This window comes from Sorex araneus, chromosome 3 (genome assembly GCF_027595985.1).
Source record: "Sorex araneus isolate mSorAra2 chromosome 3, mSorAra2.pri, whole genome shotgun sequence".
NCBI classification, from domain to species: domain Eukaryota; kingdom Metazoa; phylum Chordata; class Mammalia; order Eulipotyphla; family Soricidae; genus Sorex; species Sorex araneus.
Genome location: NC_073304.1, coordinates 78,701,710 through 78,729,653, shown reverse-complemented (window position 1 = coordinate 78,729,653; position 27,944 = coordinate 78,701,710). Strand labels below are relative to the sequence as shown.

Genomic DNA, 27,944 nt, shown 5'->3' with positions numbered 1-27,944 from the left:
AAATCTTATGCATTTTTCTCTCGGGAAAAAAGTCAAAGGTCAACCCTGAAATGTCAGGCCAGAAAAAAAGACTGCTCTTCAAGACATTTCATACTTTATTCATATATTCATTCTTTTTATTGCTTATCTGCCCTCCACTATTCTGTGAATATTGGCATCCGTTTTTCAGAATCTATGTTAGCAGAAGTCAGTGGTAGAAGTTCCTGGGCCAGGACTGCCCATTGACTCTCTCATGGTTAAACAACTAAGGAATTAGAAATTGGAAATCCCACATTTGTGATGATGTTGCTATTATTAACTTTTATGTATTCACTTTATATTGTATTATGAAAGTAAGATATTTTGTTCTTTAAAAAAAAGCACAAAGGTATGTAAAATCTGTTTTCTTCAACCCAGACCTCTCTGCCCCTACACACCTTCCACTACCATACACATGTGGATCCAATTCCCAAAAGAATCCACTTATAGCTATTCCACATGTGCCATTCCAGATATGTTCTAAATATACTCATATTTATACCTGGTCTATAAAGCAAAGAAAAAGCCTGAATTTATTTTATCACCCATATATTTTTATGTATCATTTAAATGAGTTCTCCACTTAGAGTAGAAAAATTTAAACACCTATTCCCTGTCCCCTTTTTTTATCCAATTTATTTTGGGGTGCATTTGGTCACACTGAGTAGTGTCCAGGGGTTGTTACTGGCTCTGTGCTCAGGGACCACTCCTGGCAGTGCTCAGGTTACCGTATATGGCACCAGGGATCAAATCAAAGTCAACCACATATATGATATCTCTGACTAATTTCATGTTGATGAGATTTTTAAATGGCCAGTTGTTACTGGTATGAGTGTAGTGTTGGAATTATGTGCTTGGGAAAACACCAATAACAGTGTTATAAATCACGGAACCTCAATCAATTAAAAATACTTCTAATTTGAAAATAAAATAAATGGCCAGTTGTATTTGCTAGAGTCACCGTATTTACTAGATTAGAGGTGCCTCTTCCATACCCCAGCCCTTACTTCTGCTTAACACTGTCCTCTGTGGTTTTCACCCAGGGTTCTTTTCGTCACTGATCTCCTATTTGCATCTCTTCCCAGTACACAGTTTAATTCTTCACCTCCTCCTCTTCCTCCAAACACAAGGCTGGAGGGAGGAAATATAGAAGTTTGCCTCTTGGCCACTGTGCTTGGTGATACCATTGACCAAGCAAAACCTGCCATGGGGAAGCTCCTCCTGGTGGAGGTACACCTGTCCTGTTATTCTAGCCATCACTAGGGTGTTGGTCATTCAGATCCAAAGTGAAAATGAATCTACTCTTCTAACACCTTCCCACCCCACTGACACCTTAGCAAATAAGGGAGACCTGAGGAAGAAATAGTGATGAGGCCTAAAAAGCAGGGGCAAGGGGAGGTATGCCCTGGGGTCTGCTCCAAAGTAAAGCAGTTTTGCAATGCTGCCCAAAGATAGCTGTGCATTCTTCACAGCTGTACTCGCTCTCCATTCACCCCAGATCTAGCCTCTGAGCAGGTCCTGTGACAGCATTCCCACAGGTGCTCTTGCTTTCTCCAGTGGTTGCTGCTCTGGGCTAAAGAGTATCTGTACTAGAGACATTCTGACAGCCAAACCTGCAATGTAAGGACAAATTCTATTATTAGCCAAGAAACAATGGCATGACAGAGAGACTCTGTGTTTGCTGGAGGCAGCTTATATTTTATTTTGTGTTCATTGTATTCATTTGTGACATTGCAAAGCAAACATGATAGGCTTTGAACACTGTAGGCCCATCCAGTTCTTAATTATAGACCAACTGTATATTTTTTTGTCCACAAAAATTGTCTTTGAGTCCTAGCCTGACAGAGGACTCACTTTCTTGGTTTATTTGAAGTTTTCCCTTCTGTTGGAAACTGACATTGCATGTATAATTGACAGAATAGGTGTGTAGTCTGCCTATGACTGAATGCCAGTGCATGGCAGAGAAAATTGGTAGAAAACAGATGCCTGAGGTCTCACTCATCAGTGAGCAATAGATGTCAGCCCCCATTCAGGGGTCTTGACACCAGCACTGTCACTAGATTGTCACAGTAGCAGAAAGGACCTGCTGGGCTTGAAAGAACAAGTCCATGGCTTAGTCCATCATCATCATCATCATCCCGTTGATTGTTGAGTGGTCTCAGTAACATCTCCATTCATCCTAGCCCTAAGATTTTAGAAGCCTCTCTTTACTCATCCTTCCCAATAGTGCTGCATTGGAGGCTCTTTCAGGGTCAGGGGAATGAGACCCATCATTGTTACTGGTTTTGGCATATGAATATGCCATGGGGAGCTTGCTAGGCTCTTGTGGATAAGCCCAGATTTAGACAAGAAAGCACTATTTCAGTCCTGCCTCTACTTTGGCCATTCACTGGTTATAATCAATTAACCTTGAAATTGGATACCCTGCAAGCACTCACATGTTCCCTCTGTTGGAGAACTCAATGTCTAAACTAAGAGTCCCAAGAATTTTTGTTTTGATTTCTTATTTCACAGAAAGACCTAAAACCCAGGACTTGATAAATAATGAGCCCTGAAATTTTTGTGATAAGAACCAGGAGAAGTGATAGATGTTAGAGGTATTTCCTGCACATAAAGCAATATGTATATAAAACACATATAATGTACTTTTGGCCTATTATCTGCTGTTCCTACTATACTATTTCTAAATACTCTATCCGTAGCAGAGACTAAACACAGATATTATACTAATAATCTGAAAGCATTTTGAGAACAAAAAAGGAGGATAAAATTCAATTTGGATACCGATAGAACTAGTTTTCAAATATTCTGACTGGGCAAGAATAATGCTATCCCATCAATAATTTTCACTTCAGCCAGTTAAGAATTAGGTTGAAAAAAGTAAGAAAATACTAGACCATTTTTTGTTTCCAAATAAATATGGGGAAGGAATAAGTACACACAATCTTGCTAAGCCCAGGGACATCCAGTGATGCCCTCACTAAGAAAACAGGAAAGGGGTCAATGTCATCAATGGGATTCTAGGAAGCGGACCTTGTCCACAGTGCATGCAGCCAACACAGGTAACACCACTTCTAAATGGACTCTTTCATTTGCAGGCAACGCCCTGCCCTTGGAGAATGTCTGGCCTCCCTGGTAGCAGCTATTCCAGTGGCATTCCTGGAGCCCACCCTTAACCGCTATAATCCTCTCTCTGTCTTCAACACCAAGACCCCCAGGGAGAGATCTAGTAAGTATCTTCCCACAGCAGTCACCATGGAATGCATGGACTCAGAGGAGAGCAATGAAAAGTGAGGCTGTGAATGCAGAGAATTTCCCTCTATACCATGGTTCATACCATCTGAGAGGTCCCAAAAGTCAGCAAGGGACCTAATAACATGTTTTCATATTAATAGGAAATGGGCAAGTACTTTTCATGTTACTAGGCTTTGGCTTCTCCTGTAAAGTGAAAAGACAGTGCAGTTAATATCTATATCCCTTCCTGCCTAACAACTCAGGTTCTCGTGTCTATTTCCCTTCTGCTCCTAAAATTTAATAATAGTTCTTCTTTGGAGAGGGTCTCATCCCAAGGGAAATTTAACACATAATTTAAGTACATTCTTCAAGGCCAAGTAAAGATTGAGTTTCCAAGGACTATTACTGCACAGTCTTCATTAACTCCGTGAAAAATCACTATCACTGTCATCCTGTTGTTCGTCGATTTACTCGAGCAGGCACTAGTAGCATCTCTATTCCTCTCAGTCCTGAGATTTTAGCAGCCTCTCCTTACTCGTCTTTCCCAATGATTGGGGCCTCTTTCAAGGTCAGGGGAGTGAGACCTATCGTTACTGTTTTTGGCATATTGAATACGCCATGGGTAGCTTGCCAGGCTCTGCCTGTGCGGGCAGGATACTCTTGGTAGCCTGCCGGGCTTTCCGAGAGGTATGTATATACTGTCATCCTGTTGATCAATGATTTGCTCAAGTGGGCCCAGTAACCTCTCCATTCATCCTTGCCCAGAGATTTTTAGCAGCCTCTCTTTACTCATCCTTCCCAATGGTGCCACATTAGAGGCTCTTCAGGGTTAGGCGAATGAGACCCATCATTGTTACTGTATTTGGCATATGAATACACCACAGGGAGAGTGCCATGTTCTCCCATGTAGGCAGTAAACTGTCCATGGAAAATAATGTGAAAAAAAAAAACACCGAAAGAAGCTTTGAAAAAAAAAATCTAGCAAGGGGTGCTGATACACTAAGTTCTAGATCATTGGTAGTAGACTATGGACATGGACCAAATCTGGTCCACTGCCTATTTTGTAAACAATGATTTATTGAGATACAGTCTCACCCAACCTCTTGCGTGTGGTTGATATATTGACTGCGACTGTTTTTAGCACTATGTAGAGAAGGGGGTAATTAAATTCCTTCCACCTTTCACTATTCTTGCCTGAAACCTTCAAAAAAAATCCAGCTTAAGAGGAGGAGAATAATTCAATTATATGCATACTTACATAAGTCCCACAAATATCTGAGACAAAATATAGCAGGACCATGGAACTTCTGTAACCTAAACCTTCCTGAGTTAAGAAAAGGATAGAGGTCTGGGGCTTCAACAGAGGGATATGGAGGAGTGAAATTCACAAGAGATGAGAGCCACGTCAATAGTTTTCCCTGTTATGCAGTAAATCTGTGCAGTGAAACATGGTATATGTTAACAACTGTTTTGCTAGTTCAGACACCCTTTCTGCCTACTATAGGTTATCTTTATAATTGTAGACTTCCTTAACTAAAGGTCACTACCACCATTTCCAGAGCTCCTTTTATGTCTGTAGTTCCTTAAAAACAGCCAATCAGATCATAGCATTCTTCATGTTGAAGAGGCATATTTTAGGATGACACATTCTGCGACCCATCAGTCAGAGTAGGTAGAGTAGTAGCAGCAGCAAGATTAACTGGCTTCAAATGCCAACTATATCTGCTGTCTGCATCTTTATGGAGCAACATTTCCTTCCCCTATTGTAGATGATTTAGAACTAGAATCCAAGGCGGGGGGCTGGAGTGATAGCACAGCGGGTAGGGCATTTGCCTTGCACACGGCAACCCAGGTTCAATTCCCAGCATCCCATATGGTTCCCTGAGCACCGCCAGGAGGAATTCCTGAGTGCAGAGCCAGGAGTAACCCCTGTGCATTGCCAGGTGTGACCCAAAAAGCAAAAACAAAACAAAACAAAAAACCATTTAAAAGAATCCAAGGCGGATTGATAACCTGTTTTTGGAGGATGGAGGGAATATGTCCTCATATGTGGGTGAGTTGTAATCTGAATGCATTCACACAATGAAATGGTGCAAAGGAAGTTCAAGTAATAAATTGCACACTTGGACTATAATTAGAAAGAGTAAGGGCAAGTTGGTGACACCAAGAAGCAAAAATCCTAGACCTAATTCATGGTAAGGTGAAAGAGGGACAGATTAAATCATTTCGGACTCTCCTCTTCAGAACCAATATTTCCTTCAAATATTGGTACACAATGCCACTAGATGCCTAGCACTTCCGTTTAGTTCCAGTCCATTATTCTCACTGTGGTATGACTCTGAGTGGGAATTCTCAGAGAGTAAGGACTTATGCCACATTTTATTTTGCCACCACTCTTTGTTTAAAATGCAGAGTACTAAGCAATGACAGCTTTATTCCCACTTCTCCTTTAGAGAAAAGAAGTGATGGCCTTAAGAAATGATGACCAAAAACATTTAGACAAAGTTCCTTAAGACAGAGGTTTTTACCCTGAGCTGGAATTGGGTGGAAACTAATGTTCTCAGAGGTAATCAAGACAGACAGATTGGTCAAGGACCCTCCACTTTCCAAAGGCTTCTGTGAATCTCTTAAGTAAATTTCCAAACCTTTTTGGCCTTCTCTTTCCCTTTCCTTACTTGGGGCTATCAAAAATACATTCTGATTCCCAGTGGATATATTCATTGTTGCTGGGGAACTGAGCAGCTGTGGTAACAATGAGAAATGGCCTTGATGGCTGCAGATGATGATGCCAGCCCAAGGCTTGTTGCTTACCAAATGTGAAGGAAGAGGTGCCCAGTCACAGCAGTTTGGATATTCATACTTTTATTCTGCCCCAACTCTGATTCCAGAATTAGTTTCTCTCCCCTCTTCCTCTCTCCCAATCTCCTTTCTCTTCCCCTCCCTTTCTTCTATTCTTCCCCACAGTATGGAAAGCTGCAACTTGACAAAAAGATCGAATCTAGTTCCTGAACTTTTAGAGGTACAGTCACAGGGAAAATGAGAACTATTGGCTTTGATTTGACACTCTTTGGATCTCCTGGATCAGTGCACAAATCTTCCTCCTCAAACTGGAGGAGTTCTGAGCTTTCTCTTCTGTAATTCCTATGATTCAGAGGTCTCCTTCTTTCAGTTTTCCATTGAATACCTTAGATTTTCTTTATTCTTTTTTGGTCACTTTTATACTGTCTCTTCCTTATTATGTCATATGCCTTGTCTTCTAATTCGCTGGTTTTATTTTCAGCTTCTTCATTCCTTTGCTGAGTCCTACTAGTACATTCTTTAGTGCCTTAATTTTTGTTTGAATGAGTTCTTGCATTTTTTTTTCATCCACCTTCAAGTTTTTTTAATCTCTTTCAATGATTCCTCAGTTCAGTGACTATCCAGAGAATTGTTGCTCTGATGCCATCCTTGGATAGTGTCCAAAGACTTGATGTACTTGAGGCTTTTCCTGGGTATCTGAACCTATATGTTGATGTGGCTGAATTCCTTTTTTCTATTAATGCTGGTGCTTTGTGGGAACTAACCACAAAGCTCCAGTTTCAGGAGTTTCGAGCAGTTGGTGGTGGTGCTCCCATTTTCATTACCAGACTAGAGCCTATGATAATAGATTTTTGGTGGTCATGAACCTCTTGTGAGGATTTCTTAAATGCTTGCAAAACTGGCCTCATTCCTGTGATGCTGATTTGTGTAGTCCTGAATGACAGCAGGGTATTTGTAGAACCCTTGCCTTATAGTTGTTACAGTTCCAAGGTATTACTTGCCTAGCTCTGGTTCAGGATTCACATTTTCTGGTATCTTGCCATAAATGTGGTGTCACAGTTCAGTTGACTGGCAGTGCATGGGAGTATGGTCATGTGTACCAAATTACAGCCGTTCAGCAAGCCGATCATTATATCTCCAAGGGAATTTTTGCATTTATGTCTACCAGTTTGCATTTACGTCTACTATATGGCTACTCCCCAATGGACAAGGTCTACTTTTGGGGTTTATTTTGTGTTTTAAATTTTTGTTTTATTTTTATAAAGTTATTCATGATAATTTTTTCATTCAATATTCTCACACCAATTCCACCACCGTTACACCTTCCCACCATAATTATCTCCAATGTTTCCAACCACTACCCAAGCCTGCCCCAATAGCAGTTCCTACATAATTTATTTTGTGTTGCTTGTTATGAATAATTTGCTAAAAATTATCCGAAGGATTTCCTTGAAAGTATATGAAGATTATTGTATCTTACCCTGGAGCAATTAAGTCCTTGTGTAAGAGATTACTAACATGTTGTTACAGGTTAAGCCTTGTGTGTTAATATTATCTTAATTGAGGTTGATTGCCTTCTACTTTGATTTTATCCAGTATGGTGTGCTACTATTTTATACCAGTGGTGTAGAGTATGAGATGTCATTCCAGAAATTCTAAAATTTTTAATGGGGTGCTCAAAATTTCAGTAAGCAAAAAAAGCATTTCAGAAAAATATAACTTGTATTTTACCTTTTACTTTGAACTAGCCAGCCAGCCAGGGCTGGAGAGATAGCACAGCGGGTAGGGTGTTTGCCTTGCACATGGCCGACCTGGGTTTGATTCCTCTCTCCCTCTTGGAGAGCCCAGCAAGAGTATCTGGCCCACACGGCAAAGCCTGGAAAGCTATCCGTGGTGTATTCATATGCCAAAAACAGTAACACAATGGAGACTTTACTGGTGCTGCTCAAGCAAATTGATTAACAATGGGATGACAGTGCTACAGTGCTTAATGGGGTGATACAGCTTAAGTTAAAATTTTAACTGGATGCTGACTTTGGGATCCAGAGGCATCTCTGCAGCTTATTGATCTCATTTGAAATTTATTTATGAGTCTCTGGATCATGATGGGTTAATTAGTTTAAATGGCACCAGAGGCAGTTCATGGGCTTGACTGCCAGGCTCCCAGAAGAACAGGGGAATGGGTGGTGGGGGTGGCGGTCACCGATCTCCACCTCCATGAAAGCCTGAAGATTTCAGTCATAAAAACCTCATTCCTGAGTTTTTCAGCAGATTCATTCCTGAATAAGTCTCATCTCAAACCTGTGGAGTTCGGCCATGAGCATGGTGGTGATTGGGTTATGGAGGTTTTCGGTTGCCAGGGCTGTTTGGGCGGGTGGTGCGTATCCTTGGTGAGACTCAGCCTGGCGCAGGGTCTGGAGGTGTCTCTTGCAAGGCCTATTTTTGGGTGATATCTTCTATATATTGTGCCTCTATGAGGGCAGCCCCAAGCTGCATTCAGGAAACTGGCTATTTTCCACTGTAGCTATGCACTCTGCCTGCTCTGTACTGTGTACTGCCAGCTCCTGGTGTTTTTCTGATCCAGTGGGTACAGACATAAACCTGTACCTTTTTGGATTTTTTGCACTAGGTTGTATATTAAATCTAATACTCCCACTTTGGGGAGGTTCTTTGGTTCTGAACTGGCTGCCACTACAAGCCTGTTGGATTGGCCAGTAGCAGGAACCTGAAAGGTCTGGCCTGTTGAGGCAGAGCTGAGAGTATGAACTTAGAAGTTAGAGTCAAGGCTGCAAACTTCTAGCAGTGGAGCTGTAGCTGTGACCCTCTGGGGAGAGCTGAGGCGGTACCCTGCTGGGTGGTGCTCATTGTAGGTATTCCCAGCCTGGTCCTGGTGTGACCACACCACCATTTGTTGGGCTTATGAAGAGACTGCAAGTCATGGGATCAGTTGCAAAAATGAAATTTGTGAAAGCTTTACTCACTGTGCAGGAATCTGAATAGGAGTGGAATGAGACCACAGCAGAGCAGGATGCAAGCCTACTGGACAGGGCTGAGACTGAGCTCCTTGGGAGAAGGCTCACCTTGGGACTGGCTGCTCTCTGCTTAGGTACCATGTCATGCTACTGAGACCTGATATCTGAGTCTGTGTTTCGACTTAGGAGTTCAAGATTTAAATAAAAAAACAAAACTGTCCTGTAAGTCCTTTGTCCTCAGCTCCCTCCTGCCCAGGTTGGTGTTTTCTGCCCAGTGCTGGACTTGCCATCGTTTTTGTTTTTCAGCTCCTGCTTCTCCCCTTTACCCACCCAGTGGAAGCACGCCTTAGCTCTAAATGTCCTCAGTTCTATAACCCAAAGAGTTGAGACTTTGCTCTCTTCAGGTTTTGTAAATTCTTTCTGTTGATGCCAACTAGTGCTCATAGAACTATTTTTTTCATCACCGGGGTGGTGCTGTTTAAAGACTATTGGCTTTGGGAGGGAGACAGTAATTATTTTATTGGTCTCAAGACCTTTGGGGGAAAAAATGTTCCTTCTCACATGCTTTTTCATTGATTTAATAAGGCATTTATAAAAATAAAATTATCAGTCATGACATTCTCCACAAGAATGAAGAGAGACAAAGTTGTGTTTAGACATACTTCACAGTGCTGAGTCCCCAAGCTCCTGCTTTTCATTATTCAGTTTATCTGTAGAGAGTGACTGCGTACCATGTTTATGCCTCTTTAAAAAGTAGAATGCACAGGACCGGGTGTAACTCAAAGGTACATCCTAGGAGATGCACATATGTGGGATATTAGTTCAATCCCCAACACCACTTTAAAAACACAAATTTTGTTAAAAAAAAAAAAAAAAGACTTCATGGGTAGGGTTGGATATGTGGCTCAAGTGTTAGAGTACTTGCCTTACATGCATGAGCCTTTGCATTAGTACCTGATCCATAGGCTCCCCTACCATAGGGTATGGCCTGGACCCCCCCAGCCAGTGGTTGTGATGCCCACAACATTAATAATTTTAAAAACACATGTATATGACTGTGATATATTCTGCTTGGATTGCTTGGAACAACTTTCCAGAGAATGACTAATGGCTTACTGCATTCTCTGAAGGTACACACTTTACTCATGATTCTAAGTGGGCGATCTGAGGGCTAAGGAATGGTAAGAATGTATAAGGTGATAAATTATATAGGCCCTTACTTTAAAAATACAACATAATGTGGTTTATCAAGCCTTTAATCAATTGGAATTTTCTATTAGTTAACACTTGGCATTTTTCCAGCAATTACACATCTAGTAACTCTGTAACATCCTGAAGCATCTCCTGACTCATAAAAAAATAATAATTAGCATGTGCCTAGAATAGGTATAATACCATTACTATAATATTATTATCATAGTTTTATTCAAAGCTAAATAAATCTTGTGTTACTGTAGCAAAGATCTATAGACAGAATATTAGATTGGCCAAAATATCCTAGGAGCCAGCCAGTTGACTTTCTACACCCTTATTAGGAAAAAATCTATCAGAGAGGAAATCTAGCTACCAGGTATGTTATCTGATCCTGCTGCAAAAAGGTGGATGGGGCTGGGGAGAGAACACAAAGGGCTGGAGTGCATACTTTGCAGGGGGAGCCCCAGGCTCAGTCCCCCTGGGGAGTAAGAGGCTTTTCCCCCTACCAGGAATAGCCCTCAAATATTTCTGGGTGTACACGCCAAAAAACACAAAAGAAATGCCATCTTCTTGATGGAAGAGTTAGTTGTTTAGACTCTAATTCAGTGATTCCCAAACACTAGCATATACTGCAACCACTCAGAAGACTTAAAATAGAGATTTCTGAGTCCTAGTTCTAGAACTTCTGATTCAGTGTCAGATCCTAACAAGTTTCTAGAGAAACTTGAAACTTGCCGTTTTAACTCAGGCCTCCCAGTGAATATAATGAGTTTCAAGGTAAAATCGCAACTGCTAGTAGGAGGATCCAATGTGGGGAATCCTTAATCGAGAATCATGGTTTTCAACCATCTTTCACACGTGAGAGTCAGCACCTGGCTGAGTTCTCATTCAAAGACCAGTTAATAACCATCACAGCAGCAGACCAGTGGTTTTCAGCCTTTCTACGGCTATAGAAGAGTTCCAGTCTTTGGATTAGTGGCTGAAAACAGTTAATCATCAAAGCTGCAAGGACGGTGTTTTATAATGATTCCCTCTGTCTTGTATCTGATTCTAACAGGTATAAGCAGGAAATGTTTTTTAGGTATCAATAATTCAGCAGCCATCATTATACAGGTTATCATGTGGTCTTTGAAGTACAAAACACCATCTGAATCTCATTGTTTTTCCACTAAAAGACCAATTACATATAAATAACTTCTAAAGGTCATTGCAATGATTCCAGGGCAATAGCCTTCAACAACTTTGGGTTTTTCTTAGATGAAAGAAAAAGTGTCTTTGATGAAGTATTGCCAGTGTGACATTCAAACACACATATTTGAGCCTTTTCACTTATAAAAGTACAACAAGTATATATAAACTTTTGTCACTTATATGACAGCTGATATTGTTCTCTGCAAATGACCATCCCCAGCAGTGGACCATATCTGCCACATAAACCCCTTCCTTTATAAATCACAGAAATTCAACATTCTCTGGTTTTCATGCTACTAGTCCTTCTGAATTACCTGAACTTTCTTTTTCTTTTTTATTATAGTCAAAATATTTTAACCTTTTTTATCGATTGAAGTTCTGTGATTTAAAATACTATTAATGACAGCTCCCAGTGTACATAAGTTCAACACCACACCCATCACCAGTGTACCCACTGCCATCTCCCAAAAAACTCAATGTCCCTCCCTTTCATACGACTCCCCCACAAACTGTGTAGTGTAGATCAGTTCTTCTGTTGTGTTGCCTTTTGCCCCTCGTTGCTGCCATGCGTGTATCTTTAAGTCCTACTATAGGAGAGAGGTCATTCCCATATAAGAGATTATTCTTATTCTTATTCTCATATAAGAGATCATTTTCATACAGAAGATTATCCCTTTCCTTCCAACTGAGCTCACTCAGCATATCCTCTAGTTCCACCTGTGTCACAGCAAATGATATGGTTCTGTTCTTACTTAGAGCTGCATAATATTCTGTGGTGTTTATATCAGAGCCTTGTTTTTTTTTGTAAACAAGGGCATTCACGTTGTTTCCATATCTTGGCTATTGTACTAAACTCTGTAATAAATATAGGTGTGTATATATCCTTTTGAATTAGTGTCTTGTACTTGGGAGATACCAAAAAGTGGTACGGCTGAGAATTCTATTCCTGTTTTTTTGAGACATCTCCATATTTCTTTTCATTGAGACTGAACCAGATAACATTTCCACCAACAGTGCTTGAGGGGTTCTTTCTCACAAGAATCTTGCCAAGACCTGAATTATCTGAGTTTAAAAAAATCGTGTTCCACTTGTGAGTTCCAAAGAAGAGATCTTAATCCTGCTTCTGTATTCTTACAGCAACAAGAACAAAATCTTAGGGAAAAGGTTTTAGGGCTTTATGAGTCTGTCCATAGTAGGGAGACTCCTCCATGACATCTTCTTGTGTTACATGCCATCCAACAATTACCTCAGTTGAGGTGGCATTGTGCTCCAGGTAGCCAGGATTATTCCATGTATCTACTCCAGCTCTATCCTGGAAGAAGTCAAAATAGACCCTTTCAATTGGCAAATATTCCAATTTCAAAAGGTCAAAGAATTTGATCCAACCTTTTGATCTGGCCTCTTACTAGCCCTTCAGTTCCCATGGTCATGAAGTCTCCAGAAGAGAGAAACCAGCAGGGGTCCCAGTGGTAAAGGGCCTGCAACCCAAATCCAGTTCACTAAACACAAAATATTTTTCATTAGACATTTTCTGCTTTGCCAGGAGAACTTTTGCTTTTGATTCTTAACATCATAAACAGTTTCTTCAAAACTTCCAATGAAAGTTATGGTTTGGGTAGTGATTGTGAGCTCAGGAAGGACTCCTGCCAAGCTCTGGGCCACTGCTGCTTTCTCAACAGGCCCACATCCCCTCACCTAAAGCCTTTGTTATCTTCTCACCTCTTCTCTCGCCTCCTATCCTATGGGAAAGAGTGTCCTGTAGGGAGAACAAGAAAGCTATCTCCCGGATGCTTCTGTCTGTGATTCTTGTATCTGACAACCTTCCTCCGTTTAATATTGATCCCTGTCGGTTGCCACTTCATCCTGTTTTTGTTCAGTGAAGCGACCTCGGCCTTTGGTGTGAGGAAAAAGGACTAGCTTGTGCTTCCTTGCACGTAAGCCTTCCGAAACAAAAAAAGTTGAAGTTGATTGATAGGAGGCCTTGGCAGGTCATCTTGGTTTCTGTTATGAAAGCAGAAATAGTCTTCTTCTCCAGCCCTGCACCTCCCAAATTTCAGACAGAGGGAAAACATGATTCATTGTCTCTGGACCTGCTGAAGGGCTGTTTAATAAGACAGGTTTTCCAGGACACCTATGGTCCTGGTGATTGAATCATGAATTGACAACTAAGCACATCTGAGTTGCTTTTCACCTCCTGGTGCTGCCTTTTTTGCAGTGAATCCAATCAGGTCAGGGGCTGAGGATGGGAGTAGCATGGGGCTCTGGGGAAAAAAATCATGAGGCTGTCTTTTTATGCCCCCCTCCCAAAGCTGTATGAAATGTCTCTTCACGGTATCTCTCAGTGATGCTCCTTCAATCTCATGCTGGACTGTTTTAACCTCATTTGACTTCGAGGACAATCATGCAGCCCTCAGAAGCTGCAGCTTCCCAGGACCAGCAGGAAATTGGCATCTCCCCCACATTCACGTGCCTTCAGCCATGATGCTGGGAGTGGGAACTTACCTCTCCAGGCCACAGGAGCAGAGAGAGGGGTGTACCATTTATGCTTTTGAATTAATGACCGTTTTTTTTTTCCTCCCTGTGTCATCCCGGTCAGTCCTGGGGATGCCAGACACAGCAGAGGAGATGTGTCCTGACATCCCACATCTGGAAGGCCTGATGAAGGAAATCAACACACTGGCCGAGTCGGGGGCCCGGTACACAGAGATGCCCCACGTCATTGAGGTGATCTTGCCCATGCTCTGCAACTACCTGTCCTACTGGTGGGAGCGGGGGCCTGAGCACCAGCCCCCCAGCACAGGGCCCTGGTGCACCAAGGTCACCTCTGAACACCTCAGTGTTATCCTGGGCAACATTCTGAAAATCATCAACAACAACCTGGGCATCGACGAGGCCTCCTGGATGAAGCGAATCGCAGGTACCATAGGGGGACTGTTCTCCTGGCTCAAGGTCTGTACTAAGAAGCTGGGCTCTCTGTTCATCTCCTACTCTAGTTTAAAGAAATTATTCCAAGACCAGAGCAATAGTACAGAGGGTAGGGTACTTGTCTTGCATGCAAGCGACCCGGGTTTAATCTCTGGCATCCCATGTGAGCCTCTGAGCACTGCCAGGAGTGATTCCTGAGCAGAGTCAGAAGTCAACCCTGAGCACAGCTAGGTGTGCTCATTCCCAAAAGAAAGAAATGATGCTTCCTACCACCAGTTATTTAACAGTAACTTAATGGACTCCCTCCCTTGTAGATCACCCCCTTTAAAATGCTCTTGCTCTGATCCCCCAACTAATACTGGCTCCTCAGATCTCCAGAAGCCCTTATTGATAAGCTCTGGCTGGCTCAGATGTTCATTGCCTTCAGTTACTTAAGAAGCACCAACAGGTGTGGCACCGACCCCACAAAGGAAAGACTTAGGAAATGATTAAATTTACCTTCCACGGCCAGGAAATCATGGATTTGAATATCCTTGTAAGTGAAAGGCAGTGAAGGCTAAGGCAACACCATTGCCTTTGAGAGACTTATGATTTAGAAAGACACCTTCATAGTCTCACCCATAAAATATGCTGCATCATGAAACAAGGTAGAGAGGTGAAAGGGAACAGCTGCCCCAATCCTAGGTATTGATCTCCCTGGACAAACAAGTACACATTGTTCTATCAGCAAGGAAGAAAAGGTTCTACCCACTTTCTCAGCAAAGAATTGGCAGGGCCAGAGTGATAATACAGCAGGTAGGGCACTTACCTTGAATACAGCTAACCCAGGTTAGATCCCCAAATGGTTCCATGAGCCCTGCAGGAAGTTATTCCTGAGCATAGAACCAGGAGTAAGCCCTGAACACCATTGAGTATGCCTCTCCCCCCAAAAAAGAAAACTGGGATGAAATACTCAATATTTAGGGTGTTGATGGCTCTAGATAAGCCTCTGTGAACATGTGCGTGAACCAATTTGATGTTCCTTTCTCATCTATAAGCCCTAGAATATGGTTAACCCTTAAGCAGGTTGTTAATGAGCTCTGATTTTTTTATCTGGATTAAATGGGGGAAAAGGGATCAGAGGATTGGTTCCTGAAAAGGACAGCATGTGGGGCTGGAGCGATAGCACAGTGGGTAGGGCATTTGCCTTGCACGCAGCTGACCCAGGTTTGATTCCCAGCATCCCATATGGTCCCCCAAGTACTGCCAGGAGTAATTCCTGAGTTCAAAGCCAGGAGTAACCCTGTGCATCACTGAGTGTGACCCAAAAAGAAAAAAAAAATGGACAGCATGGAAAAGTGTCACAGCTCCTGAGTCTTGGCCTGTGACCAAAAGGTTGCTGTCAGGTCCCTTAGTTCCTGATGACTGAAGTGAACCCAAATCACCGATATCTGCAATCTCCATTTTATTCCACCCCCAAACCCAGATGCTCTGTGAAGAAAGGAGTGTGAAGCACAAGCTCCCAGCAGGATAAAAGTCTTTAGGCCCTCTGGTGCATCTCAGCAGCGCTCTCTATTTGCCTTGTCTTTCAAAAACATCTTTTTTTTCTAATTACAGGAAAAACAAAACTTACAGTGAGATTAAAAAGGAAAGGTGCTAAAATGTAGGCTGTGCCAATTAAAATGGCCTTGCCTTCAAGAAACTTTGAAATATGTGCTGTGTATTGTAATTGGTTTGTGACCCTTTGTTGATTCTATTTCACTAATTCTTTATTATAAATGAAACTGATAGAATATTTGTCAGAATCTATTTTGGGAGGGTAGGGTGTGTTATATCTGGTGCTCAGAGGGCCCAGGGCCTCTCCTGGTGATTCTCAGCCAGCTGCGCCACTGGTTCTAGTGAGAAGGAGCTTAGGACACAGTGCAACTCCCTACAGTGCTGAGGTTTCCCTGGGCCATGCCAGCAAGGCTCATGGGCCACCAGGTCTGCACCCAGCCTTGCTCAGGGGTCCATATGGTGCCAGGGATCAAACTGGGGGCAGCTCCATGCCAGGATTTACTCTACCCTCTCTTTAAAGAAGGCAAAAATCTTACTCCCACAAATCACTGGTGGCTTTTGTACTTTGACTCCTAGTGTCCACTCTCTCCTACCCACCTTCCCATCCAAGCCCTCTCTGCCACGCCATTTTAGTCATTTTAGCTCAGAAGAATTTCCCTTCCTTCCTTCCTTCCTTCCTTCCTTCCTTCCTTCCTTCCTTCCTTCCTTCCTTCCTTCCTTCCTTCCTTCCTTCCTTCCTTCCTTCCTTCCTTCCTTCCTTCCTTCCTTCCTTCCTTCCTTCCTTCCTTCCTTCCTTCCTTCCTTCCTTCCTTCGGGCCCAGAGGAGCCTCCAGGCAATAAGTTAGAAATCCTCACGTGCTGAACTGTGGTTGAGTTCCTGTGTTTTTATCAACCATATTCTCTGTCAAACAGAGGAAGCACATGTTGACTATCTACTCTTGGCCCAGTGTAGTGCCGCTTGATATGCACTATGAGACCAACCCTATATGAATGTACTATAAAATGATGCAAGCTAGTCTGTTTCCAGGAGCACAGAGGTATGACAAATGCCATTTGGGGTTCAATGGTGGCGAAAGGTCCTGTGACCAGCAGAAGAACAGGAGAGGCAGAAGAACAGGAGACATTTTGTTTCTGGCTAATTACCTATAGTCTGCTACCCTTTCTTCCATGACCCCCTGCCCTGGAGCCACTCTGATAAACTTCCCTCAAGTAGAGTGCTCCCTTCTTCCCTCAAGAAGGGAGCAATGGCAAATACCCTTCTGAGTTGATGGGATTTTCACAGCCTTGCCTCCCATCTTCACATCTTGCCTTTGGTCAGTTGTCATATAAAATGAGAGTCCCGGGGCTGGAGCAATAGCACAGCGGGTAGGGCATTTGTCTTGCACACAGTCAACCCAGGTTCTATTCCCAGCATCCCATATGGTCCCCTGAGCACCGTCAGGAGTAATTCCTGAAAGCATGAGCCAGGAGTAATCCCTGTGCATTGCCGAGTATGACCCAAAAAGCCATAAATAAATAAATAAATAAAATGAGAGTCCATTTGTTTGTGAACACAGTGTACGCCCAGCCGATCATCAGCAAAGCCAGGCCTGACCTGCTCAGAAGCCACTTTATCCCAACTCTGGAGAAGCTGAAGAAAAAGGCTGTCAAGACCGTGCAGGAGGAAGAACAGCTGAAAGCAGATAGCAAAGGGGACACTCAGGAGGCAGAGCTGCTCATCCTGGATGAGTTCGCAGTGCTCTGCCGGGACCTCTACGCTTTCTACCCCATGCTGATCCGCTATGTGGACAATAACAGGTACAGGGCAAAGTGGGGAAGCCTCGTCATAGGATGGTACAGTGACGCGGGTTATGCTGCAGGTAGAGTAAGGGAGATCACATCTAGAGCTCTCACCCCTAGCATCACCACCTCTTCCACCCAGTTCCTGTATAAGATGTCTGGGCAGTGCCTTCCCTGAGCAATGATTCTGTACATGCAAAGGCATGGCCAACCCTCCCTTCCTTAGCTTATGAAAATAAACTGGTCCAATAAGGGCAACAGTGACTTATCCCGCCCGCCAGCTTTTCTGAAGTGGTGTCACAAGGAGGTTTTTCAAGAGGGGAAATTTGTTAGCTTGTTTCTTCAGTTATGGAAATGACCAGTAGATAATGTGTGTAAAAGTGAGAGAGAAGTCTTGTTTTGGTCTGAGGGGCCACACCTGGTGGTGCTTAGGTGCCAGGCTCAGTGTTCAGGAGTCATTCCCAGTGGTGCCATCAATCAAATCCAGACCTCCTACATGCAGGAAAATGTTTTTAGTAATCTCACCAACCTGAGAGGGAAAATTATTTTTTAAGTTTTTATTTTTTTAATTGAGTCACCATGAGATACACAGTTACAAAGCTGCTCATGATCGGGTTTCAGTCATACAATGACCCAACACCCCTCGCTCCACCAGTGTCCATTTTCCACCACCAATGACCCCAGTTTCCCACCCACCACCACCCACACCACCACCCCCTACCTCCCCAGCTTGCGTCTATGGCTCTATGGCAGGCACTTTCCTTCTCTCCCTCTCCCAAGGGGGAAGATTTTCAAGGTGATGTTTTGGAGCAGGCAAAGGGTCAGTCTGTGCTCAGAACACTGATACTGATAGAGACATATGTGTGTATAGAGGTGTGTATTTTTACACAAGCATGGACACTGAGGCTTACTTATACATTTCCACATAGACATAAAGAAAGAGGAGTTTATAAGGGTTCTTTGCTTTTTGCTTCAATTTACAAGTAAGAAGCGAGGTAGACTGAGAATGGAGGGGAACTTAGAGATTGAGGGATGGAGAGAAGGAATGAGCACACATCTATGGAGAGTAAAAGAGTAGATGAACCAGGTAATGCCAAGCAAGGTAAAGAGCTCAGGTGTTACATGTGATGAAAAATTTAAAGTGAGACTCACCAGCAGGCTGTCTTTTTCTCTCCAGTCAGTTCAGCCACCAAGAACAATTCCAGAGCAGGACAAGTCTTATTTAACCAGGAATGGGGATTTGTAAAGAGAATTTGAAAAAGGAAAATGGGCTAAGGAGTAGAAGGTGTATAAGGGAGTCATTTGCCAAGACTAGACAATGAGAGAAGTGAATATGTGGGATAACATCTGAAAGCAAGCAAAGGGACAAAGGATTGTTGGTGGCAAATATGAAATGCACAGTTTTATTTTACCATGCCCTCTTAAAGTTTACAGATAAAAAATTTTTAATCTGGGGAAAGTTTAATTTAAATATATTTCACTGTAAATGTCGAAAGGACTTAGAAATGTCAGAACATTGCTAATTTTCTGAGCTGTACATCATATGTAAGAAATAGGTCTAAATATTCCCCCAAATTGCATTTATTTTACAAGGTAGGTTGTATTTGATATTTCAAATAATTTACTATGATATGTGTAGATATATATAAATGTATATTTACATGGTGTGTGAATATATAATGATATATATACATATAGGAAAACTCTACTTAAATAGAATTGTCCTATCAGTCACTTATGATAGCATAATTGTATCCCAGTTTAAAGAAGGCGTTTTCAGAGTTGAGAAGAGCACTAAAAGGGAAGTATAGAGTAAGTTTGCTCCTAGAATAGCTCTTTAGTTGCATTTGTCACTATTGATGATCAAACCCCAAGATAGAATATGTTCCACTTACACCATGTTTGACAGTTGCTAAAAATGGCAATGTCAGAGAGTCTTTGAGATCATCATTAATTCATTCATTCCCACTTTTCAGCACAGGAAGCATTATGATCATTTGAGTCTTGTTTTGAAATACTTCCTCCTTGTGTGTGTGCCTTTTGCTTCTTAGCTCCTTTCTTCACCACCCACGCCCCAAATTAGTGGGTTTCCAATTATGGCATTGTGGAGTTGGCAGAAACATCAGAGTTTATACCTTCTTACCTCTGGATGAGTAAAGCCCCCCTTCTTCCTACCATTGTATTTCATGTCTCTTGATTCTCCACCTCCATCAGAGACAACAGACTCAGCCTTGCCATATAGTCACTCCCGTCTTCGTTTCAGTCTGAACCATTTTGAGCTCAATTCTGTGATTCCTATCCATTAGTTCTGATTTTGCCCTTTAGTGCTACACAAAATGACTCCAATCTCTCTATGGCAGCTGTTTAAATATTGAAAAGGCCACATTATCTTTTCCTCTTCTCCGCTTGACCTCATCCTAGTAAACCTTTATACTTCTTTCTGCCATGCAGTGGCAGCATTTCAAGTTTTTCACCATCTGGAACACTTCTGAAGGGATATTTCTGTTGGTCAGTGTTCAGTGTTTACCTTGAAGCTGGTCCCATAATTATAGGGGAGCTTTGAGTTTGGAGTAATCAGAACAGGGCAGATTGAATCCATGTCTCCTCTTTCTGGGAGCCAGACACCAACCTGTGTTAAACAAATCTCCCCACAAGAATCAACAGCTGTTCATCCTCCTTTATAGAAAATCAAACAGAAATGAGTGACTTTAGCACAATTTGAGACTTTTAAAAAGTCTTTTAAATTGTTGGGGGGTAAACACCAGTAAATCCTAGGTGTTTATTATCCTGGACTACGTCCTCTCCAGGCATTTGGGTTTTTTTGTTTGGGGGCTACACCCAGCAGTGCTCAGGGCTTACTTCTGGTTCTGAGATCAGAGATCACTTTTCTCAGGCTTAGGGGACTATGGAGTGGACCAGAGATCAAACTCATGTCTGCCTCATGCAAGGCAAACACTCTACCATCCTACCTGCTATACTGTCTCTCCAGCCCCACTCTCCAGCAGCTTTGGAACAAGGGTGAGATATGCTCTTTAACCTGATAGTGAGCAGAGAAGTGTGGCTTTACTTTTTCAAAACCTCATGGGTGTTGTTTTGTGTGTTTTTAAATTTTTTTTAATTTAATTTTTTTAATTGAATCACCATGTGGAAAGTTACAAAGCTTTTTCAGGCTCAAGTCCCAGTTACACAATGCTCAAACACCCATTCCTTCACCAGTGCCCATATTCCACCACCAAGAACCACAGTAAACCTCCCCCCCGCCCCCCAGCCCCCCACCCCGCCTGTGTAGCTGATACATTTCACTTTACTTTCTCTTTACTTTGATTACATTCAATATTTCAAAAAAAACTCACTATTGTTTGGAGTTCCTCCCCCCAAAGTCAGACCTGCTGGAAAGAAAGCATTTTATAATTTGTTTTCCATTGCTGAGAATGAAGAGATATGACGTCGTATGGCCTCATTTGGATTTCTGTATTTTAGTATTTTAGTAACTGAGTCCAGAGAAATTTCTGCCAGAAGTTGCATCATTGCTAGCTCGTACCTCCCTGCTACACTATATTCCACATATGAGTGCAATCTTTCTATGTCTGTCTCTTTCTTTCTGACTCATTAGAAAGCATGAAGTCATGAAATTTGCATATAAGTGAATCAACATGGAAAGTATCATGTTGTGTGTTTTTTTTAACCCATATCATTTACCCATGATTTTCTCACACCTTTCTCATTTAATGTGCTCAGTCATTTCATCCACATGGGTTGTTCCAACTCTCAGCCCCATTGACCATCATTCTAAACCCAACCCAGTCTTGCTTTATCCAACTGCCTCTTGTCAGCCAATGGTGCATATAATAAGAGATCCACAGATCAGTCAAGTGTCTCCCAAAAGATTAAGAGATGGAGCAAGATCTCAAATTGCAAAGACGACTGACAGCTGGGAGGAGAGCCTGGGCACCCCCTTTGTGGGTAGAAAGGTGGTGGGTAAGTAAGAGACTTCACTCAGGTCAGCATCTTCCATTCTTTTGCATATACTGCCTCGACCTGTTTGCAGTTTGTGTGCCCAGGGAAGAGCATTTGATGGGTTGTTCTTCATACACAACCATCACTCTGAACCCGAAGAAAGGAGCTCACTAGAGGTAAAGAATTACAGCTCACAAGAAGAGTGATGAAAATTAAAGGCATTTAGCAGAAGCTGCATTCCACATCGGGGCAAAGGGATCAAAATGGTTTTCCTTCTCCTTTAGTTCTCTTCTCTTGAGAGGAAATGTTCACTGTGATGCTATTTTTGATGCTCCTGCTCCTCTACTCCTCGTGCCTGTCCTTTTCTTTGGCAGCATAGGAGATGGCCTCCCTAGTCTTCCCCGTAAAGAGCATGGTGTGAATCTGCAATGCTCATTTAAACCAAAGAACTGAAGAATGAACAGCTGAAGTTCTGATAAAATGTGACACCTGAACCTGAAGAATTGCTCCCATAAAATCAACATGAGAGAACTCAGAAAAGCATTGCCAACCTCAAGTGTCAAATTTGAACTGCATTTGACTTCTAGTAATGAATTCCTGATTATAAAGGCTTCAACAAATTAGAAGTGGAATCCTACCCATAAAGCAAACCTGAAGATCTCCAATCCAGGGCCAGTAGGATCGTCCCTCATTTGAGACCTTTACTCCTTTGACTCTTCTTTTTTCCGTTTCCAAAATGGCTTAATGATATGATGTCAATTTGAGTGAGATCCATCTTGTTTTCTTTTTTCTTCCTTTAATTTTGAATTTTTATTGTAGTTTAGGTAACATGGTTAACAACAGTGTTAACTTTTATGGTTCAGATGTAGAAATATTACTGCATCTTCACCACCACCATCATTCCTAGTCTCCTGTATTTTCCACCATCCTTCTCAGTTTAGTAATCTCTATTCTGCTGTCAAATGCCAAGGTGTGTCCTCATTCTATATTGTCTGTTTCATTGTTTTGTTTCTCTTTATTCTACAGAACAGTGAGGTCATCTGTCTTCCCTGTGTCATATTTCACTGCACATGATGCCCTCCAGTTCCGTCCTGTTTCAGCAAACCACAAGGCTTCATTTGTTCTTCTAGTTGTGTAATATCCTGCTGTGTAAATATACCTCAGCTTCACTCATCTGTCATTGGACATTTGGGTAGTTTCCCTATCCAGTCTATTTTTACTAAGAGCAGCAATGTATATGGGTGTGCATATATATATATATATATATATATATCTTTTTGAGTTAATGTTTTTGTGTTCTAGGGGTGAGTATCAAAAAATGGGATTGCTGGTGTGATTCTAACTTTTTGAGAAATTTCCATATTGTTTTTGATAGATAAATGTAAGTTTCAAATAATAAAAGAAGAAAAGGGTTGCAGGTGTTTCAATAGTGGACCCATGCACAAGGACATTCGGTGGCCAAGAGCCACCTCCCCAGACCAAACGACGGGCAAAGGACTGGGGAAAGGGCAAATGGAGGAATAGGAACCAGGCCCCAGGCTAGTTGGTAGTCAGTTTATTTCTCTGTCCTCCCCAGCATCGTCTGATCTCTCCCTTTATGGCATAGTCATAGTCATTGTTTTGGCCATAGTCCCGATCATCAAAGTCCCATCATCCTAGTCTCCTTGCAGACCTCAAAGTCTCCAAACTCTCAGTTCTCCTCCTTGTCTTCAACATCTCATCATCGACCTTCTCTTCCTCAACATCTAGTCTTCAGCATCTAGTCTTCATCTCCTTCTCAGCATCTTCTTCCCAGAGTCCAGTCCTAAAGTCTCATTCCAGAGTAGTTCTGGTTTCCTTCCCCAATGTCTAATCTCATTCTTCTGTTCTGTTCTCTTCTTCTGTCCTGTTATTCTGGTCTTCTGTTCTATTCATCTGTCCTGTTCTGTTCCATTCCGTTCTTACCCCTTACAGAATAGTTATATAGAAATCAGGGAGGGTGGGGATACAAAGGTGGGGTTGAACATTATCATAACAGCAAAGAGAGGCCACTCCTGCAGGAGATTAACTCAAGGACAAAATCTCATTTAAAGAGATTACTCAAGATTACTAGGAGACCCCACTCAAGGGCAGGATTCCATCTAGGGTGTGTTGCTTTCTCCTTTACTCAGCTAGTAATCCATTTAAATAGTTATAGTAAATTTAATTTACTTCTTATAATATTTAGTAATCCATTTAAATAGTTATAGTAAATTTAATTTACTTCTTATAATATAGCAATGTCATTTTGTATGAGCACAATAAGAAATATAGTAATCTTAAAGTTTGGCTCTTCCTGGGGACATCTCACTACATATTCCAGACCACAGAACTCAGACCAGGTTAGTCTTTCCTAACCCTAGAAGGGTCCTTATTCAGTTACCTCTTTTTGGATCATGACAGAGTTTGTCCATGACCGTGCTCTTAACTTATAGTTAAGTATTATGGTACTTGGCCTGGTCTATTTTGATGCCAGGGTAGCTCAGTTTGTCCTGGGTTCATCCAGTCCCTCGTCAGGACCCCACTCTTGGAATGCTAGGAACTAAGGGCAACTGAAGTTTAAGTCAAGTAAATATGTATGCCCAGGAATAAATATTATTTTGGAGTTAATTAACTTCCATGTTACATAATATAGCATCAACTGTCTTCCTGTGTCTATACAAAAAGGAGATTGCTAAATTAACCATACAAATGACATAAAGGAAAGAGAAAAGCAATACAAAATTATTAGTGCCTGATGGAATTGGGTGTGCCTCAGTTGCACTGTTGTGCGAGTGGTTTAATAAACCTTAAGCTCCCTGAGAGAGCAGCAAGGGCAATCCAGTGTTATCCAACAGACAATCATCATGTTTTCATTCCAGAAAAGCAACAAGGGAAAGCGAAAAGGGAAACTTAATACCTTTTAAGAGGGCTCTCCCTGAGAGTTCTCTACTCATTTCCGCTTCCAGCTCCTTGGTCAGAGCATGGCTGACTGCCAAAGGAGGCTGGGTAATGTGCTCTTTAGCAGGACACTACACCACTCTAAATAAAATGGAATTTTGTTTCTAGAGGAAAACAGGAGAGAAAAGAAAAGGACCAGGTAGACATTCTGTATTTGCCATGTTAAGAAGAGGCTATTAGAGGTTAATTGAAACAACAATTAGACAAGAACATCTCTGAGCTTTAACTCCAGGTAGTAAGAATTTCAGATGATAAAACATCTAAAAGTGTTCTTGACAGGTGTTGGACCATTATATGACTGAAACCTAGTTCTGAACAACCTTGTAACTATATCTCATAGTGACTCAATAAAAAATATATATCAATAAAATAAATAAAAATGGTGTTGTCCTCAGGAATCTTCAAGTCTTATTTATTTGCTTATTTTTGCCTGGTGTTTGCCCCTACAGGGCAGGAGTATAGGCTGTCTATGGGATTAAGTCTGACATCTCAGGATTTAGGAAACTCATTTCTTACAGTTATTATCCTGATTGCACCAAGTGACGCTGGGATTTTCAGATCATTTCTTTAGCTTAAGAAAGGCAGTTTAACTTCTAATATGTCTTTCAAGTACAGATATTTGAAAATGCCAACTCACCCAATCCTTTCAAAATGTGATTTAATTCAAATGTGTGAGACAAGACAACTTTTATAAAAAGTCTTCTCATTTCCACTGTGAAATTTCTTAAGCTCACCTGGTTTAGTGACAGAGTGACAAGGAGGGGGGCTGAATAATTCCTGTTTATAGGGAGTTGCCCAGTCATTTCAGAGGGCATAGGAGATGTTTACTCTCTCCCTAACACTTCAAATGAGAAAGGAAAGCATTGGTTTATGAATTCATTTATAAAACTGGCCTTCAAAAGAAGAGGAATAAGATCTGAACTATTTTTTGGGTTCTCCAGAATACAGAGTCTTCACCTTGATGAGTGTCAAAGACAAGATAGTGACCAAAGCCTTCCTAGAATTTCTAGCTTCCTGTGTTGAAGGAGACCTATCTGCCAACTTAGTGTAATCTTAATTACCTCATCAATTTAAAAAAAAACAACTTGTCTTTGAGTTTTTTTGAAATGCTGGTATCTGGCATCTGTTTTCTGAGATAATCCTCAAATCCTTTGGTGAAACAGAAATGATTATTGTAGATCCTTCAAAATCATTGACAACAATTACATGCCTCTTGTCTAAGCAAGTGAGGAATGTATTGATATGTAGTGTCTCTGAAGATTGCCTTTGTACACAGATTGAATTTTATCTGGAAAGAGGTGTACTCTGATATCAATATAATTTGTAGGTTACGATTATCTTGATCAGTGCTGAATTCCAATGCATTTTCATTTCTTTCTCAATTCAGATCTAACTGGCTCAAAAGCCCTGATGCTGATTCCGACCAGCTTTTTCGCATGGTGGCAGAGGTCTTCATCCTGTGGTGTAAATCTCATGTAAGGACATATGTGGGTGCTGGACTCGGAGGCTGCTGTGAAAGGGGCAGGCCTGAGAAAATATGTCTTTGTCATGTTTGCATCTTTATTTCCCACTCCACTTAGAACTTCAAGAGGGAAGAGCAGAATTTTGTGATTCAGAATGAAATTAATAATTTGGCATTTTTGACTGGAGACAGCAAAAGCAAGATGTCAAAAGTAAGTTTTTAGAAATCAATCCCAAAGACCTTCTCACCTTGACCTAAGCTCTGTATCTTGGATGTCTGAAGGGATTAGCTCTATATTGCTTCAGATCAAAGGACAAAACCTGATAGTCTCTACCATTGTTCTTTGAGAATGAACTAGAAGAAACTGCTCTCAAATAAGCATGGTCATTACATCTTGTGAATAAAATAAATAGCTACTTGTATGTCCAAAAGTTTTAAGTTTCAAGATTTGCCTAAGGCATTGGAGAGGTCTCTACAACTAAAGGTGATCTTGGACACTTTAACAAAAAAATACTTCCTGTATAGTAAAGGTACCAAAAGACTTGTTTTCATCTTTTGGAGTATCCACTGACTGTTATTTTGGCAGAGCTGACCTCTTAATGCCTTCTATTTATTTTCCATGTGATTTACATTCAGAAAACACAAACATTTGTCCATTTTCCTGCAGGAAATGTTTGAAAGAAACATACCAGACATCTGTATGATTTTAGAAAAGGAAAAGAAAGGGGGGAAAAAAGAAAAAGGCTGTAGTGAGAAAAGTAACAGGAATACAGGAGGAAAACTGGTCTCCCAGTGACTCCCGAGTCAACTCTGTGCAATGAGGCTTTGCTGTTTTGTTTGAAGAGAATTCTCAGACACACTTCTTCAGGTGCACACACATGGCAAAGCTGGCACTTCAATTGATGTCGGTTTGAGCCGTTAGGATTCTTCCCTGAGAATTGTGCCTCCTGAGAGTTGACTGTGTACATCAAATATAAATTGCCTAACACCTGAGATCTGCATCTCTCTCATTGCTGGCAAAAGTGCTGCTTTTGAGGAATGTGAAGGTGGAGTTTGCACAGGGACCGACCCCTCAGAAGTGAAAATCTGTTCTGGGAGAATAATAGCCATGGGTTCGTAGCAAAGCCTTTGAGGCATCTTTCAAAACCATTATGTGGTATAGAAGTCCTGTGTGTATGGAGCTGCAGACCAAGAGCCTTATATGACCCCAAAAATGAAAACTTCAGTACCCCAAACTTCACCAAGAGAGGCTAGCTCTGGTCAGCTCCCATCACTCAGGAGTTTTCTGTTTTTGTTTTGTTTTTTTTTTTTGGTCACACCCGGAGATGCACAGGGGTTACTCCTGGCTCTTCACTCAGGAATTACCCCTGGCGGTGCTCAGGGGACCATATGGGATGCTGGGATTAGAACCCGGGTCGGCCGCGTGCAAGGCAAACGCCCTACCTGCTGTGCTATCGCTCCAGCCCCACTCAGGAGTTTTCTGTCCCTTCCGACTATTAGCCATGTTGACACTAACACTTCTTCCACTGTCTAAAAATTGACTCTTCGAATTTAGAATCTTCTAGATGAAATTTTATAACTAATTGTGCACACACAACGTAGAGCTTTCAGGGGTAGATATTCATATTCAATAGTAATCTTTGCTACAAGGGACCCTTAAGGAGACTACTTTGTCATTAAGTCATTTTTATTTGACTTTTTCTAAATTTTAACCTTTCAAAAATATTTTCTACCCATGTGAGGACCATAAGGTAGAGTTTTCCAGACTCATACTCTCTGGACCTCTTTTTAATAGCATCACAGACTCTCCTTGGATCCATTCCAGGTACAGAAAGTCACTAAATACAAGATTTCATATTATCTTTAGCTTCAGGTGTGTTAGTTCTTGACTCAGAACTAACACAGCTAGTTTACACTGT

General features: G+C 41.7%; 1 protein-coding gene across 6 annotated transcripts in view; it reads left to right on the top strand.

The window, feature by feature from the left end:
• Positions 1 to 27,944, top strand: part of RYR3 (ryanodine receptor 3) — a 605,205-nt gene that overhangs the window by 511,661 nt on the left and 65,600 nt on the right. For all 6 annotated transcript variants that reach the window (XM_055132600.1, XM_055132599.1, XM_055132596.1 and 3 more), the window contains exons 65-69: positions 3,117 to 3,247; positions 14,005 to 14,325; positions 17,426 to 17,666; positions 25,951 to 26,038; positions 26,144 to 26,236. In XM_055132600.1, coding sequence (XP_054988575.1) covers positions 3,117 to 3,247; positions 14,005 to 14,325; positions 17,426 to 17,666; positions 25,951 to 26,038; positions 26,144 to 26,236 — 874 coding nt within the window. The remainder of the gene's footprint in view (positions 1 to 3,116; positions 3,248 to 14,004; positions 14,326 to 17,425; positions 17,667 to 25,950; positions 26,039 to 26,143; positions 26,237 to 27,944) is intronic.